The sequence below is a fragment of the Ranitomeya variabilis genome, chromosome 1 (assembly GCF_051348905.1).
Source record: "Ranitomeya variabilis isolate aRanVar5 chromosome 1, aRanVar5.hap1, whole genome shotgun sequence".
NCBI classification, from domain to species: domain Eukaryota; kingdom Metazoa; phylum Chordata; class Amphibia; order Anura; family Dendrobatidae; genus Ranitomeya; species Ranitomeya variabilis.
The window spans coordinates 752,716,627-752,733,353 of NC_135232.1; the positions used below are offsets into that span (position 1 = coordinate 752,716,627).

At 43.8% G+C, this 16,727-nt stretch overlaps 1 protein-coding gene across 2 annotated transcripts in view; it reads right to left on the bottom strand.

Annotated features, from left to right (window-relative positions):
* Nucleotides 1-16,727, bottom strand: part of GNA15 (G protein subunit alpha 15) — a 106,661-nt gene that overhangs the window by 33,013 nt on the left and 56,921 nt on the right. For both annotated transcript variants that reach the window (XM_077270776.1, XM_077270768.1), the window contains exons 3-4: nt 12,773-12,927; nt 11,317-11,445 (exon numbers count right to left, since the gene is read on the bottom strand). In XM_077270776.1, the coding sequence (XP_077126891.1) occupies nt 11,317-11,445; nt 12,773-12,927 (284 nt within the window). The remainder of the gene's footprint in view (nt 1-11,316; nt 11,446-12,772; nt 12,928-16,727) is intronic.

A 16,727-nucleotide genomic window follows, 5' to 3' on the forward strand; every position in this document is an offset into this window, starting at 1 on the left:
CATTATTTTCTATGGGGGTTTACATTATACTCTGTGGGGTGGCTGCATTATACTCTGTGGGGTGGTGGCTGCATTATACTATAGGTGGGCTGCATTATACTGTATCGAAGACTATGGGGAATACGTTATACTATATGAAGAACAATAGGGTGCATTATACTATGGGAAGTGAATTGTACTACATGGATGACTATGGCGGTGCATTATACTATATGGAGCACTATGAGGAGTGTATTATGCTATATGGATGACTATGAGGAGTGTATTATACTATGTGGAGGACTGAGCAGTGTATTTTAATATATGGAGGACTATAGGGAGTGTATTATATTATATGGAGGACTGTGGTGCACATTATAATATATGGAGGACTATGGGGTATTTTACTAAACAAGTAAAATGCTGCTTATTCAGGTTGTTTTTGCTGGAACAAAAATCATTGTTCTCAGCAGCACATCGCCGGCGTAAACTGTAGATGTGCTGCTGATAAAATGATACTGTATGGTGATCTGTTAGTGATCTATTAGTGATCGTTCTGTCCCATCATTATTCCTCAGCTGGTGGAAAGAGGCCGGGAAACAAGCGTTGAACAACTTCAATATTGTTGATCAAACTCATTTAGCGGCCTGAACTCAGCGCATGTACTGTAAATACAACCGAAATGCTTTTGTGTGATGTGCAGAATGTTAGCATTTGGGGCCCCATTATAAACTTTGCCTAGGGCCCCACTTTGCCTAAAACCGGCCCTGTCTACAAGTGTACAAAGATATTATACAGTCACCATGTGACAAGTGGGCCTGTGTAACTTCAAATGCCAGGGCTGAATTTTAGTCCCAGTCCAGCCCTGGGTGTCAGACCCCAAACCATCTGATATGAATAACACCAGGATAAGGATACACCATCAATATCTAAGTTCTGGAAAAAAAACCTTTGATTAGTACGTACAACATACATCTGTGGGTGAGTGTATATAAAATTGCCTGTTACATACGAGTAGCACCTTGGTGTCAAGCAAAATTTCAAGTGCATACTGTTTGCAGAAACTTTGCATATAAGGCTTTGTGTACACAGAGTTTTTTATGCCAACTTTTTTAGATGAAACTGCTTCAAAAAGCCCTCCTTATTGAAACGTTCTCCCAGAGATCAGCTGACGTCAAACATGTCAGATGGCGGCTTATGATGGAAAATATACGAGTGACCGTCTGAGCGAGTGCTCCTGTGTATGGGAGTGTCAGCTGAGACCAACTCCATCTAACGTATATGGAGGTCTTTAATGTGCAGATGGAGTGATGGTGTCTATTGTAATTCAGGAAGCATGGCCTCATAGAACCCATTCATACAATAAAAACACAAAACGCTTTAATTGTGGATAAAAATGGCCGTGTAGTTTATTTAGGGTTACATAAATTAATTAATCACCAATAAATAAACTCCATAAATTATAAAACCAAAGTACCAAACTTTTCCAATAAACCAATCCACCCAGACATGGGTGATTTTCCCACAAGTAAACTACACGACAGTAAAATTACAAGAATTCAGGGGAGGGAGGGTGGGGTCTTCTTTATCTTCTTCCGCTGACAGAATGACCAGATACCACAAAACAGGTGTTTATATATTCAAAAAAAGAGCGGCAAAGCTGCTTACAGCCAATAGAAAACCGTTACAATAGGCACCAAACATACCAGAAAAAACTGGATAAAACCAGTTTCACACTTTCAGAGATGACTGACCTGACCTTTATTTGACCTTTCTTCTGACAGAAAGCCATATTAAATGACAGGGTCCATGAGGCCATGAGACCCCCGCTATATTTCTTTCAGGTTTACGCGGGGGGGCTAACATGGCCTCATAGAACCCATTCATACAATAAAAACACAAAACGCTTTAATTGTGGATAAAAATGGCCGTGTAGTTTATTTAGGGTTACATAAATTAATTAATCACCAATAAATAAACTCCATAAATTATAAAACCAAAGTACCAAACTTTTCCAATAAACCAATCCACCCAGACATGGGTGATTTTCCCACAAGGCCATGACTCAGCGAGACATGGCCCCCCCCAAACCACACAGCCATTTTTTTAATGATAGTTTGTAAGTCCAAATTAAAAATATCAAGGCCAATATCAGATAAATGATCCAAATCAAGCCTATAAAGGCCCGGTAAAAAACCCTCCAAATCCAAATGCCGGAATGAAAACCCTGAAATTAAAAGAAAAAAAATTTTTTCCATGGATTTATTGACCCTTCTCCGGATATTATCTAAAAAAGAAAATTGATTGTCGTGCCACAAAAGTCTGGGAATAATCTTGAAAAAACGAAGTTTGAATCAGGCAGAATTTGCTTAAGATAAATAATATCGGATCGAATGGCCGATAATAAGTCAAGAGTCCTGATTTTCCCGAGATCATTCCCAGATCATTCCCAGCTACATGAAATATAATTAAATCAGGGGAAGGAAATTTAATTAGCCATTTCTTCACTTCAGCAACCAGGCAATGCCATTTCAAGCCGCGAACTCTATGCCACCAGACCTGAATATCAGAAGGATTAAAGGATAAATTTTCAGTATAAGATCGTTGGCTGGCCCTCTTCCTGGCCCAGAAGATAAAAGAATGTCCGACTATCCAAATGACTAGCGGACCTGAAAGAAAACCAATAATTAATAGTCATACAGATCATGTCCTTTATCCCTGAATTGTAAAGCCCGGCCCTAGAGGCCTCCGTAGCTGCTCCGATTCTAAACGAATGAGATGTGATTTTAAGGTGTTTTTTACCCAAAAAGCTTAAACATTTCTTTAGGACAAAATTAAATTGGAAGACAGTAACCGGAGAAAAATCCCTATGAATGAATAATGGGCCCTGTCCCATAGGTCTGACCTTAATCCAATTTGCCATGTTATCAACAGGGCAAATGATAGAGACATGGATCGCGTTAATTTTCAACCTAGATCCCCTGCCTAATTAATCTGTCTTTCATTTTCTTATAAATAAAATTTAAAAAAAAAAACTACTCATGAATCTGGACATCCGAAATCATGAGTCCCGAAGGCTCCGATTTCTTAACAGAAACCACCTCACAAACGCGAAGTGCTCCAAAAAAGGACAGGGAAAAAATAGAGCTAAATAATAAAGCTTCCTTAAAATTTACACAAACGTGGATGAGACAGGAGCACAATTCTTTCAATAAAGACAGGGAAATAGGTCGTCTCGAGTCAGGTATAAAATTGGTTTTCCTAAAGCTTTTTAAAAACTGCTTTACTGGAAAAAGATTAGTTAAAGCAATACTGCCAGAAAGTTTAAGGAAAAATTAAACTCCTGCTTGGCATTTCGCTATTGCATAGTAAGACAAACCGTTTTGTACTATAGATTCAGCAAACTTTAGTGCTGCTACCGGATTAGAAACTGTTGGGTCAAAATAATGTAGGTTGCAAAAATTGTTCCAATTCAGCAATGCAGCGGAATAGTCAGCCCATGATCTATTAGATAACCATTTTTTTTATAAAATACTGTATCAGAGTGCAATCATGTCCCAAATTGAAAGAGGGTCCTTCCGAACCCACGTTGGGAACCTGCAGGAAAAAATTCGACCACTGACGATTTTGTAAAGAGTCAGTTATGGAAAAAAAATTTGCTCTTTCCCAACTTTGCTTTCAGGCATTGTAAGACCAATTGTCTCAAAATTCTGTCAGCAAAAGTATTTTTAGAAGATAACGTGTTGATAGAAAAAAAAAAAAAAAACAACTACTGCCTGGTTAGTGGAAAGGAGTAAAATCCTGGAATTCTGCATTAGTGATCCCCAAATTAATATTCCTGCAAAAATAGAAAAAAAGTTCCAACATCATTACGTTTGAAGTTACTTTCTTAGACACCCAACTTTTTGGCCACAGGATGGACATCCAATGGGAGTCAAATAAAATACTTTAGCCACACTGGGTATCCGCTGCGAAAAGAAAGGGAAAAGAATCGCCAGAGACAAAAAATGACTGCCACAAAGATCTGCCGTTATGCTCTGACAAAAAGGAGAGCCAAATTCTAGCGTCTTCCTTTAGATCAGAACGGATACTAACATGCGAATGAGGTGAAGATACACCTTAAGTGGCATCCTATAAACTTGTGCAAAAAGCCCGACCTATAGGAATGACACAAACCGCAAAATTCAATAGACCTAACAATGATTGAATTTCCTTAAGAGTGACCTTGTTCTTGGCTAAAAAATTTGATAACGCAATGCGCAGTTTAAAAAGTTCCTCATCAGGAAGTCAGATTCCATTTTTTGATAATCAAGAGTGATTCCCAGAAACTCGAGGGATCTAGACGGACCAACTGTTTTTCTATGAGCAATAGGAACACCGAAGTGCTCACACATTTGGATAAATTTATTGAGGGGATCTTCGCATATTGAGGAACCATAAGGACCGATAAACAAAAAATCATCTAAGTAATGGAGGATACCTGCATCCTTACAATAAGTTTATAAAACCCAATGAAGAAAGGAAGAAAAACTTTCAAAATACGAACATGACAAAGAAAAGCCCATTGGCAGGCACTTATCAAAAAAAAAAAAAAAAAAAAAAAAAAAAAGAAGCAGTCATCAAAATAAAAACCTAAAGAATTAAAACCGCACGGGTGAACAGGAAGGAGTCTAAAAGCAGACTTAATATCTGACTTGGACAATAAAGCATTAAAACCAAATTTCTTGAGGATTTCTAATGCAGAATCAAAAGATGAATAGGACACGGAGCATAAAGCCTTGTCCACTTCATCGTTCATGGATGAACCCAGAGGATATGATAAGTGGTGAATTAGCCGGAAAGAGGCCTCATCTTTTTTTTTTTTTTTTTTTGGCACAATACCCAATGGTGATACACGGAAATTAACAAACGGCGGGGTTAAAAAAGGGCCTGAAACTCTGCCTAATTGAATTTCATTAATAATTTTATCCCTAGCTGCCTCAGGGTGAGCCTTTAAAGAGGGTAAATTAGGAACAACAGAACAACCCGCCCCTTTAAATTGTGGGATAAAAAATCATTCAGAAAAACCATTAAAAAGCAGCTCACTGGTCCCCTGGTCGGGATATTTGCTTAGGCACACTGACATGTTTGCCAGAATCACTGGCGTCTGTGCTTTTTGAATTAGGCTCCTTACCTGAGGACTGTTGACCTGCTTGTTACTTAAAACATTTAGACATAGGGTGTGAGTTACCACAGAACGAGCATTCATGGCGGAATCTACAGTTGTTGTTCCACTTACAAAAGGAATCGTTGAAAGCGAAACAAACACCGCGTTTACTTGAACTAGAAGGGGGCTGAAATAACTTGTTGCAGAGATGGGGAGATTTTTCACCCAAAACTGCAGCAAAAATAGAAAAAGCTTGCACCCAGTTGTTGAAAGATTTAAAGTTGGTGCATTTAAATTCATCCGAATCAGCCTTCTCATCCTTCTTTTCGAATTTTGAAAGCTGGTCCTTTCTAGGCAGTAAAGAAAAAATATCAACATAATGATTATTCCAAATAAGCTCTTTAACAGAAGGGCTTAAATGGAATGCTAAGGGAGACAGCTCGCATGTCAGAGCTTCTTTAAAAGGGTTAACAGGGGCAGTGCTAGCTGATGAAATGTCAGAAATTGCAGCACTGTGTACAGCTGATGTGTACAGCTGATGTGTACAGCTGATGTGACAGCAAGGGGGGGGAATAGCTTCTTTTAACGTTTCAGCTAACACTTTCTTTATGATGTCTTTTAAATGTGAGTGTTGGACAGACAAAGGAACATTGAAAGTCTCACCCCTCGATGAATGCTGGTCGTTTCTCTGCTCCATACAGCAGCTGGAGCTCAAGCCCTCCATGTTGGGCAAGCTCATATGGGAAGCTGCTGTAAGCGGCGTTTCTTCATCCTCTTCTGAGTGTGACGACAGGGGGTCCTCCCGGTGGTCTGGACTGCAGCTGCAGAAGCCACCGCTGTTGTATAATCCAATGACACCGCAGCGCTTTTACGGCTGCGGTGTGTTGAAGACATCCCGGCCACTTCAGATGAGGCGGTCGGCGCTCTGTCATGACGCTGGCGGTGGAAGTCTCGCGCTGGGCTGCGAGACTTCTGAGGAGGGCGGCGCCGTGACTTTCTTTTTCCTTCTTGGACACTGCGGCTGGAAGCAGGCAGCGACTTCGGAGAGTATGGGGTCCTTTGCCTCCTGCGCCTCCCTGAAGCGGTGGGTGTTGGCAGGACCGGAGAGGCTTGACACGGCGACCGAAGGGTATCTTCTGGATGATGAGGGACAGCATCGGCAGGCGCTAAGATAGGTTTCATAGCCAGGCACTGCCTCAGCCAGTCCGCTCCATCCTCGCCGTCGGCTCTAGTCAGGAGCTGTTGCAGGAGATTCTCCATCCTGGGGTATGTGTCTTCTTTATCTTCTTCCGCTGACAGAATGACCAGATACCACAAAACAGGTGTTTATATATTCAAAAAAGAGCGGCAAAGCTGCTTACAGCCAATAGAAAACCGTTACAATAGGCACCAAACATACCAGAAAAAACTGGATAAAACCAGTTTCACACTTTCAGAGATGACTGACCTGACCTTTATTTGACCTTTCTTCTGACAGAAAGCCATATTAAATGACAGGGTCCATGAGGCCATGAGACCCCCGCTATATTTCTTTCAGGTTTACGCGGGGGGGCTAACATTAAAAGTGTTGCATCAAGTTTACCTATCCACAGAAAAGAGGATTGCGTTCTGATTGCTGGGGGGGGGGGGCAACCACTGTGAACTCCATCAAATCTGAGAGGAGGGTTTTGTAGGGCTGAAGGGAGCAGAAGTCGAGCATGCGCACCTCCACTCCATTTATTCTTAATGGACGTGCTAAAAAGAGGCGTCCGTAGCACTCCTATGTCCTGCACTCCTATTGGAAATGGATGGAATGCAGGTGCTCATGCTTAACCTCATCTCTATTCACACAGGTCTTTTCAGAGCCCCACTCTCAGGATCACTGGGTGACCCAATAATTGGACACCTAACAGTCGGCAAGTTATTCCATATTCGCTGGGGATTTCTTTCAAGCTTGGTAAAACTCCCTTTAATTCTTCCCATAGACATTGGACACCTGACAGATAAGATTGTTTGGCCAAGCATTACTATGTTCTCTATGAGACATCTGCTGTGAGACTCCTCTGTCCCCTCCAGATACTTCTGGCAGTGGCTCATTGCCTGGAGAATAAAAGGATCAGCCATTTGAAATCTGACTTGCCTGATCCTTCTCTGGGAGGTTCCAATACACATGTTGCTGTTGGCTGATCTAATGTGTAATTAAACTTTTACAGATCTAAGAAAATGGCGACAGACACAAAGCTTATTTATTTTGTTTTTTTTACAAAGTTCAGATTTTTTTTAACAACTAAAACATAAAAAAAAACCTTATGTGTGGTATCACCATAATCGTACTGACCTGAAGAATCATGTTGTCAGGTCATTTTCACCACACAATGAATGGATCGACCCCTATGCATATTAGATTATTGGACAATCCTGCCAATATCTGCGGGTCCAGCTGACTTTAGTCTAACGTGTATGGGGGGCCTTTAGTGTTAAAACGTACAGTCCCTTCACCATAGGTTGTGCACATTGTTACACTGGGTCTAGTTTCATGAAGACCTTACCACGGCAGCACCGCACCAGGCACTGGCAGCGCTGGTGAGAGATCCCAGTAGGAAAGCAGGTCATTGAAATAAGAGTGACCTGTTAGACACAGGAGGCGGGCAGAGAACAGGGAGGGCAGGAGAACTACAAGTGCAATATCTCACACCTCAGCACTTGCAGCTCATTTGCATATAATTTCAGTGCTGAACTTCTCAAGCTGCAAAATGGATTCTACAACAAAGTTAAGGATTTACTAAGCATGAAAGCCTCTGTACCTACAGGTCATTAGTTTGAGGTATAAATATCTCATGGCAGATTCCCGTTAACCCCTTCCCAAAATAGCCAATTTTGTTTTTTGCGTTTTCATTTTTTCCTCTCCTTCCAAGAGCCATAACTTTTTATTTTTCCGTCCTCATAGCCATATGGGGGTTAGGTTTTTGCAGGATAGGTTGTACTTTTATATGACCCCATTGATTTTACCACATAGTGCACTGGAAAATGGGAAAAAAAATCCAAGTGCGGTGAAATTGCAAATAAAAAATCACAATTATCACACTGTTTTTGGTAATTGATTTTATGGCAGTATGACCTGGCAGTATGAGTACAGTGTGACCAATACCAAAATTGTATCATATGAAAAAACATGGCACTCTGTATTAGTCAGCTGTAGGTGCTCAAGTAGGGTGTCCAGCCCGTTGTATCAAATGTTCAGAAAAAACTTGGCACTCAAAATTTTGAAAAATACCGTGTTCATTTATTATGCATCCAGACAATAAATTGTTGAACGTTTTCGGCCCACAACTGGACCTTCATCAGAACAAACTGGTTCGGCAGTGTGGATTTTTCCTCAAGTAACAGTGTCTCAGAGGAAGATTAAAGGTGCCTGGAGTTCAGGGCCCGATGCATAATGTCCCGCACCATCATCTTGTGAGTCATTGTAAGTCTATGAGATCCTCATTCTGTCCTTGTTCTGGCTCTCATAGACTTACTGTACATTGAGAAGTGACTGCCAGATCACCTAGCAAAACACTGGAGCGGTTCAGCAGGTTACAACTTGCAGAAGAAGAGCGTTGCGGTGCTGATAACAGATGAAGTCGGCAGCTGGTGAGTACAATACCAGGGGCACAAAATTTACATTAGAAGCACCACTCTAGCATTTTTTTTTAATTGCAGCGCTGGAGTGGTGCTACTAATCTAAGTTAACTCATCCTACAGTAGTCTGATACCAGCCGCTGTCTTCAGCTTTTCCCAGCGACGCTCCGGTCCCGTTTCGCCATCTTGTGACTGTGACTTCTGACTGACCTGAAGTCAGAGGTAACGTTCACAAGCTCTGAATGTGTAAGCCTTTGACAGCCTTGTTCTGGCCTCGTTCTCCCTCTCATAGACTTCCATTGGGTAGTGACTTCCAGCTTACACAGCAAACACCGGAGCAATTTGGCATGTCACAACTTGCAAAAGATGAGCAGAGAACTGCCGATAACCGTTGAAGTTGGTGGTTGGTGAGTACCATTCCAGCGGTGAAATAAAAAAAAAAACAATGGAGTGGTGCATTAAGTTTATATACTGATAGATCTGACTTTTATGAGTGATACCACATATGTGTATTTCATTCATATCTATTTTTTTAAAAGGGAAGTGGGGAGTGATTTTCATTTTTTTCTTGTTTTTTTAATTTTCCCTCTATTCATTAGTCACCTTAAGGGACTTGAACCGTCGATTGTCTGATTGCTTGTGCTATATACTGTAATTATTCAGTATTGCTGGATAGAGCAAACGTCTTCCTTGAAACCCAGACACGGCTGAGTTTCAACAGAGCTCAGTGATGGCAGACATGGGGGTCTTCAACAGACCCCCAGCTGTCATAGCAACCCATTAGAGCATATGGCAGGGCAGTCGATGGGAGCTTACAATAACACACCCTTATGATGGTACATTGTTAAAACACCTCTAACCGTCAACAACAAAGATCCTCACAGAACGTGATGCTGTGAGGATTTAGAAGTCTGCAGTCACATAGAGACAAGACAAGGAAATGAAGTTACATTTAAAGAAGACAGCTGTATCATCTCAAAAGAAGGTTACACATTAGCAGAAGGAAAAATCAAGGATTGTACCAGCTAAAATGCAAGGAAAATGTATACACTGCTAAACATGAACAGCACAGGAATTACATCCATGTATGGCACAATAAGAAAGATAGTTCCGAAACAACTTGCTGTTTGTATTACAGACGATCTGTGTAATCAGACAATGAAATGTACTAGCTGTCTTAAAAAGATTATATCAAGAAAATCCTTTCCTAAGAATAGTACTCCAACATCAGAACAGCTTCTGTACTTAATACACACAGATATTTGTGGTCCAATGAATACTTAAACTCCTGGAAAGAAGAGATATTTTCTCACATTTATCGATGATTATTCAAGATACCGTATTTTTAGGATAATAAGACGCACTTTTTTTCCCCCAAGTTTGGGGAGAAAATGGGGGTGCATCTTATAATGAGGATATACCTTACCGGCCGCGGGGGTGCAGGGTCGCTGCTGGAGGAGGCAAGAGTGGAGCGTTGCTGCAGGCTGGCATGAGAGGATGTTCGGATGTGCGGCGCGCCGCTGCGGGTGTTCGGGGCTGAGGGGGCTCTGCCGACATTTTGTAAAAGCCCAGAGCCCCCACAGTTACATGGCTCCTATGCGGTGGACTCGGAAAAAAATGGCTGCTGGGGCGGCGCATGCGCAGATGGAGATCTCGGTACCAAGATCTTGGGAGATGAGATCTCAGCGCTGAGATCATTAGTAACACACTACGCCATCATGGATTAAAATACTGCAGGACACACAAGGTCCCCCTGTTCACGCCAGCACGTGTCCAGGTCAGTTTGAAACTCGCTAATAACCATCCGGATGATCCACAGGAGGCATGGGAGAAGGTCATGTGGTCAGATGAGACCAAAATAGAATTTTATGGTATCAACTCCACTCACCAAGTTTATAGAAAGAAGAAAGATAAATAGAACCCCAAAAACTTTTGGGGTGCTTTCCTGCAAAGGGGGCAGGATGACTGCACTGCATTGAAGGGAGAATGGATGGGGTCATGTATTGCGAGATTTTGGCCAACAACCTCCTTCCCTCAGTAAGAGCACTGAAGATTGGTCGTGGCTGGGTCTTCCAGCATGATAATGACCCGAAACACACAGCCAGGACAACTAAGGAGTGGCTCTGTAAGAAGCATTTCAAGGTCCTGGAATGGCTTAGCCAGTCTCCAGATCTGAACCCAATAGAAATTTTTTGGAGGGAGCTGAAACTCAATGTTGCCCAGCGACAGCTCCGAAAGCTGAAATATCTGGAGAACATCTGTTTGGAATAGTGGGCCAAAATCCCTGCTGCAGTGTGTGCAAGCTTGGTCACGAATTACATGAAATGTATGACCTCTATAATTACAAACAAAGGCTAGAATATTAAGTTCTATTTTTCAATTGTATCAAATACTTATTTCATGCAATAAAATGCACATTAATTAAGTTTCTGTCTCTCACAGGTGAAGTGTATGCATGATAAAAATTCCAGACCTCTCCATTCTTTGTAGGTGGGAAAACTTGCAAAATTGGCAGTGTATCAAATACTTATTTTCCCCACTGTACATACACTGTGTGATAGGTTGACAAGAAATGCCAATTCATAGTTCACCTTAGATTAACTTTCTCTACTTGGAAAGAATATTCATTAATTCCTGTAGTTGGCATTCGAATCCTAACAATGTCCTCGTTTGTGGGCTGATAACCATCTTGAGTGATCCTATCCAGATTGGATAAAAAACTGCAAGAAAAGAAACCAATGTCAGCAGAAAAGTGAAAGCCATGATTAATCTAGCATCATACAGTAGAGCTTCACTGTGCAACAACCATAATGCTGAGTTAAAGGGAACCTGTCACGTGATTCATGCTGCCCAAACTGGATCTTCAAAGCACATTTTTTCTGAAACACCAGAACTTTTCATAGAATTATATACCTGTCTGTAATCAGGCAGCCAGGATCTTATTCATGCTGCCCATGGTTTGGGCAGCCATCACTGGACAGGTGCCTTTTAAACAAGGTTATAAAAATGTCTACTTTTCATCCACCACTGAAATGTGGTCAAAATAACATTTCTATGCTGTGATGAATAGTGCCAGGACTGTGGTAATGTAGCTTGCCATCACAGAGAGAATCCAAATGTCATGCCCTGCTCTCCGTGTTACATAGTGTAGCATTCCTTTAAAGAGGTTGTTCACTTTATTTTAACAAATGTATTGAGGACATGTTTTTATGGCACTTCCCAATGTCAAAGCATTGTAGGTCCAACACTAATTTCCATCTTTGTGAAGCACAGCATATTTGTATCTGCAGTCCATTAGCTTCCTCTAATTGTATAACACTAGGAAAGGCCATAAACAGTGCTTATCAATTTAAGGAGGCTGACGGACAAGTATGGTCACATGTTCCTCCATCAGTGGTCATGCAATTGAAGGGCCATGCAACTTGGAAGTAGGCTGCCCTAACAAGTGGGTTACGGAATCCGTGCTGAATCTTTTATATTAGTTAGTACCACAAAATCTTTTTCCCCAGCACATCATCTTTTTATTGCACTTTTTATCATTTTTTTGCAGGGTGCGGCAGGGCCCCTTTATGTTGGCTTGGATATTGTGTGTTGCATGTATATATATAGTGCTGGACGGCCCGCCTGCTAATACTATGGGCATGATCAATAGGTTGTCCAGACACTGTGCATCACACCTATCTGTGTGAATAGTGTCTCATGCAAGCCTTCCCTGTGTGCAAACCCTTGACTAGGCAGCCAACCCTTCTATTGAGGTGAGTGGGTGGTTGTTCTCATCAGTAGCTTGCACCTGGGCTGCTCCAGCCTTTATCAGTGGGGGCCTGCTGCACCCTGCTAGTGCATTTGTCATTTGACAAGGATTTGGTGAGTCTGCTTTTCATGATGTGTTTTCCCCAGCACGTCAGTGAAAGATTAAGCACACAACTCCAATTCACACTGGTAAAGTATTATGATACATATACACAAACTGAAATGGAAAATGTGCAGTGTACATTGTGGAAGAGTTCAATAAGCATGGGAGATGCAAAAAAATTCTCCCAAACTTACTAATAGGCCGAATCAAGGAGCTGGAATTCTCTTCTCTTTTCATAACATTTACGAATTCCAGGATCACTCCATAATTTCTTGATGGCTAAACCATGATGCTTTTCTAATTGCTGTATACTGTATACATCCAGGGCTCTGATCATTTTTCCATTCACCTAAAAGAAGGGCACATGGTAAGATTGTGAATAATTTTAAGATGTTCGTTATCCCAATCAATACATGTTTAGATTGGTTCATCATACACAAGTCCTTTTATAGAAGACATTTGGGGTGCAGCGTTAAAGCTTTTTTAAACAGTGCAGTGAGCTGCAGGCTGCAGTGCAACTAAATACAGGCTGGGATTAAAGCAGGGGTGGGGAACCTCAGGCCCTTTTATCCAAGCCCCGGGCTGTATTTTGACGGCTGCTGGCCCATTAATTTCACACATGCACACAGTGTTCACTGCTGAATACTGAGACGCGTGCAATGAAAAATTATATCCTGACACCAGTTCCAGTGTCAGGACGTACTTTGTATGGCGGAGTTAGTGCTCAATTTTTCCAGCCCCTGAAGGATGTATAAATATTCAAATGGCCCTTGGAAGAAAAAGATTTCTCACCCCAGGATTAGAGGGATAAAAACTGGGCAACTGCCTAGGCCCTCATCTTCAAATAGGCCCCCAGCCTTTGCAAGTCAAAAACTGCACTGACAATGTAGTGTGTGTGTGTGTGTGTGTGTGTGTGTGTGTGTGTGTGTGTGTGTGTGTGTGTGTGTGTGTGTGTGTGTGTGTGTGTGTGCGCGTGTGTAACATTTAATGTCTGTGCATCTAGCATGGAGTATCTTTTCTATTATAAAGTGTTTGTATATTTGTAACATGAAATGTGTGTGTGCACAACAATCAGTGTGTATAATATGTAGTGCATATGTGTAACATGTATTGTGTGTTTGTGAGTGTAATGGCCGTGTGTAACATGCAGTTTGTGTGTGTGTCTGTGTTTCTAGAATGGCTTGTATTTTATAACATTCATTGTATGTACAGTATTTGTAACCTGCAGTGTGTGACATGTTCTGTGAATAATATGCAGTATGCATGTAACCTGCAGTGTGTGTGTAATGAAACGCCCGCCAGGGACGTGGGATACTCGGTACCAGGTTCGGTACTTAAAGGGACGTGTCACAGCGGCGGTGACCCGGTACCGAGTATCCCACAGCCCTGGCGGGCGTTTCATTTTGGCATCACGAACAGGATGGACCGATCCAGCAAACGGGTCTTGTGCACCTAAGAGACTGTGCTTTATTGAGAAACTAGAGAGACTTTATTGAATTGTGTACCAGAGATTTTAATGGGTTTCTAAAACATCGCCATCAAAACATCACCACAACTGCGTCACACCATAACTGCCGTCATCACTGCGTCACACAGTGTGCGTACTTTGTTTTAAAAATAACTGCCAACAGCTACCAGAAGGAGCACCGTGAGGAGCGCAGGAAAAGAGGGGTGTGCCATTGTGGGCGGAGCCGGAAGTGTAGACGCCGTACAGCGAAGCCAGAAGTGAGGGCACCACAAAGTGCTGGACCGAGCACAGGAGGAACTGCTGCAGACTCTGGAGAGGAGACCCTGGCTGTTACCAGGTTAGCAAGGGGGAAGAGCCATGTCTGACCCGGGAGGAGAATTGGCGGCGGTCACAGCCGCAGGCCCCATGATGCCACTGGACCCCACCGCAGTAACTGCTCCCATAATGCCGCTATCCATGCCCTATATACCAGGAGCAGCCTGGCTTCCACAATATATTGAGGGCACGTGCCTAGGGCGGGATGATGTGCAGCACCCCAGAGTCCTGGTCGTTGCAGTACTGATGCTCCGCCGCTAAGGGGGGCTATGGTACGTCTGATGGCACTGAAGGAGTTCACCTGACCAGGTATCACAGACACCAATGCACTTCACGGTCTGGCCTCCAGGGGGAGCTAAGGGTGCTATGTATTAGGCCACTCCTCACAATCTGGTAAAACTGGGGGTTAGATAGGAAGTTGGACAAGAAGCTGACTGGGTTGGAACCAGGCAACATCCTGTGGCAGAGGGTGTTGCAGGGGAAGATTCAGGGGGGTCCCTGTCAGGGGTGGGATCCTGACAGAGGCCTAGTGAACAGAAAGAACGTTACAGGACCGCACCTGCACTTCATCGCGGCGGTACCCCAAGAAAGGACAAGAAGCGAGGTTTATTGTGCTGAGTAAGAAACGAGATCAACGCAACAAGGAGAAACACCAGTAGGAGTCGTGCTGTAAGACGAGGCAACATCCTACTGAGGCGCGTAGCCGGTGGCCGGAAACGCCGAGGAAGTATTGAGCTCAAGGCCTTACTTCAAACCTACGGCAGGACAGTCAGTTATAGGCGGGCTGTCTCACCCAAAATCACCTAAGCAGACACAGGGGGCAACATCTGGAGAGGGGCGACTCTAGGGTCCCGGAAGAGCTCCGAGCCTACCCGTCATACGGGTGCGTCCTAGCCATATCATCTGGGGGGACGAAGAAGAACATCATAATCGAGTTGTGAGGGAACTTCAGAAACAGACACAACAGTTGTGGGGACTATCCCGTAAGCACAGCAGGGGAGGACCACAACACACAAGCGCTAGAAGGTAGGCACAGATTTCCACCTGCGAAGGGAACTCTGGAGGTGCCATCGGACCGGCCGGACTCACGCAGCCCGGTTAACCGTATTCCGGACTGAGGATCCTGAAGCCTTCAGTAAAGAGGTAAAGAGACTGCAACCTGGTGTCCTTGTTATTTACTGCGGCCGGCACCACACCATAATATCATCACATTCTCAACTTTCACTGGACGCCCCTCAGCAGGGTCACGGACCGGGCCTAGCCACCGTGACAACCCCAGGACTGAGACACAGAGGCCCGGTACCGGGTACCCCTCGGCCCTGCGGCAGTGGGGGCGCTCCAACTGCGGGGGGCGGCACCTGAGCAAGGTTTTTTGTTTTTTTTTTTTTAGTCCTGGGTCACCTCCTGCCCGCCCGCCCGCCCGCCTCCCATCCACCCTCCTTGAAGGCGATACTCACCCTGCTCCAGCGATGCCTGGTCTCGGCGTCTGCAGCTCATCCTGAATGAGCCGTCACCTGGTACCGCTCATTAAGGTCATGAATATGGGCATATTCATGACCTTAATGAGCGTTACCACATGACCGCTCATGCAGGAAGAAGGTGCTGCGCCGGGAGTTGGGACAGAGCCAGAGGGATGTCGGCGCGGCCACGTGGTGTGGGAAAGGTGAGTATGAGGGACGGGGTGACAGGGGACGCGGGGGTGAAGGAGGATGGTAAGCAGTGCCATGCAAGATGGGAGCGGGAGCGGGAGCGGGGGGTGGAGAGATAAGCCATGCATATAGGGGGGAAATATGAGCCATGCATACAGGAGGGGGGGTGGAATATGAGCCATGCATACAAGAGGTGGGGGGGAATTATGAGCCATGCATACAGGGGGGGATTATGAGCCATGCGTACAGGGGGGAATATGAGCATATGAGCCATGCATACAGGAGGGGGGGGTGGAATTTGAGCCATGCATACAAGAGGTGGGGGGGAATTATGAGCCATGCATACAGGGGGGATTATGAGCCATGCATACAGGGGGAAAATATGAGCCATGCATACAGGAGGGGGGGAATATGAGCCATGCATACAGGAGGTAGGGTTGGGAATTATGAGCCATACATACAGGGGGGATTATGAGCCATGCATACAGGAGGGTGGATTATGAGCCATGCATACAGGAGGGGGGAAATATGAGTCATGCATACAGAAGGTGGGGGGGGAATATGAGTCATGCATACAGAAGGTGGGGGGAATTATGAGCCATACATACAGGAGGGGGGATTATGAGCCATGCATACAGGAGGGGGGAAATATGAGCCAAGCATACAGGAGGGGGGGAATATGAGTCATGCATACAGGAGGTGGGGGGAATTATGAGA